The sequence below is a fragment of the Arachis ipaensis genome, chromosome B10 (genome assembly GCF_000816755.2).
Source record: "Arachis ipaensis cultivar K30076 chromosome B10, Araip1.1, whole genome shotgun sequence".
NCBI classification, from domain to species: Eukaryota; Viridiplantae; Streptophyta; class Magnoliopsida; order Fabales; family Fabaceae; genus Arachis; species Arachis ipaensis.
The window spans coordinates 116,992,526-116,998,504 of NC_029794.2; the positions used below are offsets into that span (position 1 = coordinate 116,992,526).

General features: G+C 27.9%; 1 protein-coding gene across 1 annotated transcript; it reads right to left on the reverse strand.

Annotated features, from left to right (window-relative positions):
- Positions 3,522–3,917, reverse strand: LOC107621107. Its single transcript, XM_016323145.1, has one exon. The coding sequence runs from the start codon at positions 3,915–3,917 to the stop codon at positions 3,522–3,524; it is 396 nt and encodes a 131-aa protein (XP_016178631.1).

Genomic DNA, 5,979 nt, shown 5'->3' on the forward strand with positions numbered 1-5,979 from the left:
ATTTTCAACAAAAATAATTTTTTTTTTACAAATTAAAATATTTCAAGTACAAAAAAAATAATATTATAAAATTTTTTGTAACAAAATAAAGTTAAAATAACAATTTAAATACAAAATATTAAAACAAATAAATTTGAATATATAGAATGAAATCTTGAAACAAATCCAAATAAATAAACTTACATTGAAGTTAATATTAAAATTCCTAGATTTCGTTTTACTCATCTATTATGTGTAAGGGTTTATATTTAAAAAATAATAATTGATTATCCGTCATCAACTTCTCTTAGCAAATTCATGATCAATCAAGACACAAGAGTCCTCTTAATCGAAGCATGTATTTTTTAATTTTTTTAATTTTAATTTATGTGCAAATAATTTAAAATTAAAAAGTAACAACTTAAACAAATAATAATAATTTATAATTTAAAAGAGTAATCAGTAAATAACTTAAAATTTAAAAAATAACCACCTAAGCAAAATAATTTAAAATTAAAAAAATAACAACCTAAACAAAATAACTTAAGTAAATAACTTAAATTTAAAAAGTAACAATCTCTTTTAAATTCGATTTTTTATTATTTTATCTTAAAATAATGTTTTGTTTTCGTTTTCAAATTTAAGCTCTTATTATTTTGTTTCTTACTACTACTTGCTTCTTATTGTTTTGTTATTACTTTTAAATTGTTGATTTTATTATTAAACAACCGTCCTAATTTTAAAATAATTTATAAATAATTTATAAATAACTTTGTTTAAATTAGTTCAATAATATTAAGATTTAAATATCTAACTACCTTGCTAATAAACTCGAAAACTAAATTCTTATTGATATCTAACAACCTAACCGAATAATTTATATATTAATTTTTTTTAATTAGTTCAATAATATTAAGATTTAAATATCTAACTATCTTGTTAATAAACTAAAAAACTAAATCCTTATTATTATCTAACAATCTAACCAAATAATCTATTAATTTATAAATAAAATTACAAAAATTTCTAATAAAGACATTTAAGCAAATAATCTCGAAACTCAACATATGAGTACCACGTCAGCAAAAAGTCTCCCCATTTGTATTCGGTCTGGAGAAAAAATTGTTTCAAATTTAAAAAGTAACAACTTAAGCAAATAATAAATTATAATTTATAAATAACATTTTAAAAATTTTTAGTGATGACACCTAAGCAAATTATTAGTTCAACAATATTAAAAACTAAATACCCAACAACCTAAGAAAGCGTATTTAAAAATTCAAAAGGTAACAACCTAAGCAAATAATAAGTGATAATTTATAAATAAAATTTTAAAAATTTTCAGTGACGACTCTTAAGCAAATAAATTTCCAAACTCAATGTATGAGCGCCACATCAGCATAAGAACTTTCTATTTGTATTGCTACTAGTGTTAAACCCGTGCGATGCACGAGCTTATATTTTAATTTGACATGATAAATTAAAATAATATTTTATAACCATAAATTTTTTAACTTTAGTATAATACTATCTTATGTATGTTAACATATACTAGTGTTAAACCCGTGCGATGCACGGACTTATATTTTAATTTAACATGATAAATTAAAAATAGTGTTTTATAATCATAAATTTTTTAACTTTAGTATAATACTATCATCGTTATTATATAATAAGTGTATTGAATATGTTATTTTATATTTATTTAAAATAAAATACAAATAAAACAGTTTAAAATTTATAATATTCTTGAACGATAAAAAAAGAGACCTAAAAAGATAAGAATGTATATAACTGTATTGGTAGCATATCAATTTTGCACTAAACTTTATACCAAAAAATCTAACAAAAGTTTATCGACAATATAATATTTTAATAACATCGTTAGATAAACAATTGTCATATGATGTTGTGCTCTATGTTACACATTTTATTTTAAGTCTAAAAGTATAGTTATAGATAAATTAGTTAAATTTACGACAAATATTTGTACAAAATTATAAATCATAACATGTTACTAAAATGAAATACTATTTTTCTTACCTAAATATTATTAAAAACTTGTTTGAACATGACAACATCAAATATTCAACATCAAGTATCCAATTAGCAAATCTCTTTATTTGACCTTCATCTTGATCCGAAGAAGACATTAGAAGCCTCATGTTCGTATGCATTTTCAGAACCTTACAAAACGACCACGAATGGGATGAGTTAATAGCTGATGTCAATATATCGTGTCTACTCCCTTTCAGAATCACCGGAAGTATCTGTCTAAAATCACTTCCTAGAACAACAACCTTACCACCAAATGGTTGATGTGTCTTATGTTAATCGGTAACTGACATAAGATCCCTGAGTGTCCGATGAAGTGCTTCAAAGCACATTAAGCATTGGAGCTTCATCACAAATTATTAAGTTACTTTGGATGAGTAGCTCAGCCTTCAAACTGCCATGCTTGATATTCCAAGTAGATTCATCAGTAATTGTAATGGGTATTGAAAATCTAGAATGAGCCGTTCTGCCACCAGGTAGGAGTAAAGATGTAATTCCACTGGATGCGATATTTAAAACAATCTTTCCTCTAGACCGAATAGCAGAAGAAAGTCCATTCCAAATAAATGTCTTACCACACCCACCATGCCCATAAATGAAGTAAAAACCACCAGAGTCTGTAATAACAGCATTGAGTATCTCATCGAATACTAACCTTTGCTCATGAGTCATCTTTTGTTCCGTATATAAGTTTGTATGAGTCAACTCATTTGTGTCATATGCTAACTCCTCCTCTATTAGCTTATTATGAAAAAGGCGAACATCAGACATCTCAAGATATGGCGTTGATTGATAGTTTCTTAAAGATTTAGCATTGCTGTTGAGTATCTTCTCAATCTCAATAAGGCATAGGTTTTTCAATTCGTCATCAGTCATGTTTAGTCCTAGTAAAAGCACATGGTGGTTTTATAAAATATTTAATAAGTAATTCCAAAATAAAACTATTAATATTATTAATAAAAATAATAAGAAAACACAATCTTGATATAAAAAAAAGATATAGTAAAATACCTTTATTTTTCAAAACTTTTCTCCTCTCATATAGTATTCCATCAATTAATAATATCCAAGTTGCATTCCAAACACGCTCTGAGTTGCTAATGCTATTAGATATTAGTAGCATCGCAAATAATTTTCTTAATTGATGACCAGATGTAAGTTCAGCTACCTCATTAATAGCTGTAATGAATTCCCTATCATCGCATAGTAATCCCATGGAATAGCAAGCATCTTGGAAGCTAGAATATGTAATTCCATTAACTGTCCTAATAGACTCATATGTTGTGCAACCTCTCTGAACAGCTAACAAAATTCTCATATAATAAATATCACATGTACTCGATGAAACATAGTTTAACCTCTCGATAGAATACCCTCTTTTGCGTGGATTCCTTTCCCTTACTTCTCTATCATAAACAAATTGATTTGCAAACTCAGCATATATCAAAATTTGACCTGATTCAAATTTTTTATGGCCTCCATCCATGCTAAGAACATCGTACATTTTCCTTCCTCTTCTTCCACGATTTCTTCAAGATCGTCATCATCTTAAAGATGATATTTTGTTCTCCAGGCAAATGAAAGGTTAATCTCATCACTGAAGGCCACCTCTGATAAATATCATAAGCTAAAGTTCTCCACACAGCCTCACATGCAGACAAATATTTGCAATCATAAAATTGTTTGATCTCATCAATAACGTGAGCATCCTCTCCACTGGAAGCTTCCTTTGTAACTCCAACTGCTACCCTGTCTGGACCTTTATTCACGTACTTGAACAAATATTTGATAGCATTTGACTTGTTACAGTACTCTACATTAACATGCGCTTGATAAGACATCAGCAGATATGCATTGTATGGAACCACATTCCTATTATCCATATGGACTCCCTTCTTCTCAGTAATCACTCATGTACCTCGTCTTCTATATGATGGTATCCACTATCATCGATAACTGTGGTTCTACTGAATGTTTTAGGATAATATTTAGTGCAGTACCCATCTTTCATGCAGGGAGATTTTGAGAAAGCTCTACCACATGGTCCATGAATCATATATGTAGATACAGCTCTAAACAATTTTGGGTGCCGAACAGGATCTGACAACTCTGAAGATATTAACCGATCAATTTGAGTTGTCGTTGTTATCTTATGGTCTCCACTTAACCATAAAAGAATGTGAGTATGTGGTAGACCTCTTTTTTGGAATTTCACCTACATCCCTTATACCAAAAAGACAAAAAAAATGTTATAAATAAACTATCTATTTTATATATGTGCTTTGATAAATTAAGGGTGATAATAGAAAATCAACAATATGTTAAGTAAGAAAATATTTTGCCATTTATTTTATAACAATCTAAAGGAATATTTCTCTAAAAATAAGGTTGGATAATGAGCAATACCTGCATCTAGCACTCCAAATGGAATTCCTTGCTTAAGATCCGAGATTATCATGTCAAGCTTAATTTGAACACTCTATACAATATATCTAGCCAGTCTTCAACCTTTAAGTTCCTTGGATTGTTAACCCTGCCAATCTCTTGCCAACTCGAGTTACATGTCATTGTGATGAAAAGATCTGGATATCCATATTTCTTACAAATTGCCATAGCATCTTGACAATTATTAAGCATGTATCTCATGCCACCAGTGAAGGACGCGGGTAGGATGACACGTTTACCTACTTTGGAAGCACGAGTCTCACCCCTAACAATTGCATCTTGAATCCCTTTGTATATATCACTCCTCGGCTTGGTTTGGTTATTTTGATAGTAGGTCAGCCTTTGTGCTTCAATCATAGAAAAGCAATCAACCAAGAACTGCTAAAATAGTCGTCCACCATTGACAATGGTTACATACTCGACCCTTTTCTCTTGTATTCTAAATGCTATGAACTCCCTTAAACTCACATGCGGTCTCTTTCTATTTTCATCAGCCCTATGAGATTCTCACAAAGAAATGTCTTCTTGGTAGCCATCTTCACCATAAGAAAACATCATAGGATACTGAAGAGGAATAAATGCGGTATGTGTCTCATGAATCCTTTGTAGATGTTCGAACTTTAATTGAACTATAATATCACGCCTTGCATCTCTAGAATCAAAATCTCCTACTATTAGAGCTGCGACCTCATTAGAAGATGGTAAATTATAGACTCTTGCGTCTTTTGATCTTTTTCGGTACAACTGTAGCCTTATATTTGTGATATCTTCTTGATTCAGGTAGTTTCTCACTATCCTAAATGTGTGAGCAAGAACATTATGTTGATCGATCATGTCCTTAAGATCTAGAACTAAGGACTGGTCAATGTTGTTGTTGGTTGTTCTTGAAATGTATAAAACATTAATTGAAAAATGTTAGTATTCATAATTAACCAAAATCAAAGTACGATCGGTTTAATTAAATATTAAATAAAATTATAAAAAATTTAATATATAATTTTAAATATTTAAATTTTAATAAAATTTAACCTAATAAAATATAAAATTTAAAATTCAAAATTTAAAATTTTAATTTATAACCTAATAATAAAAAATAACAAACAAATCATTTATAACCACTAACCATTAAATTTGGAACAAACATAATCATAATTTAAATTTGGAACAAATATAATCATAATTTAATAAATTTTAACCTAATAAAATTCAAAATTTAAAATTTCAATTTATAACCTAATAATCAAAACTAACAAACAAATCAGTAATAACCACCAACCATTGAATTTGCAAACATAATCATAATTTAAATTTGGAACAAACAAACAGAATTACAAAAACATATGAAATCAAACAAACAAACTATGAAATCAAACTGCAGTAACAAATTAAAACAGAATAAAAACATAATTTAATACTTACAAAAATAGAATTAATTCATTTAATTAACAAAATAAAAAAATTTAAAAATCAGAAGACAACAATCAACATAAATTAAATACA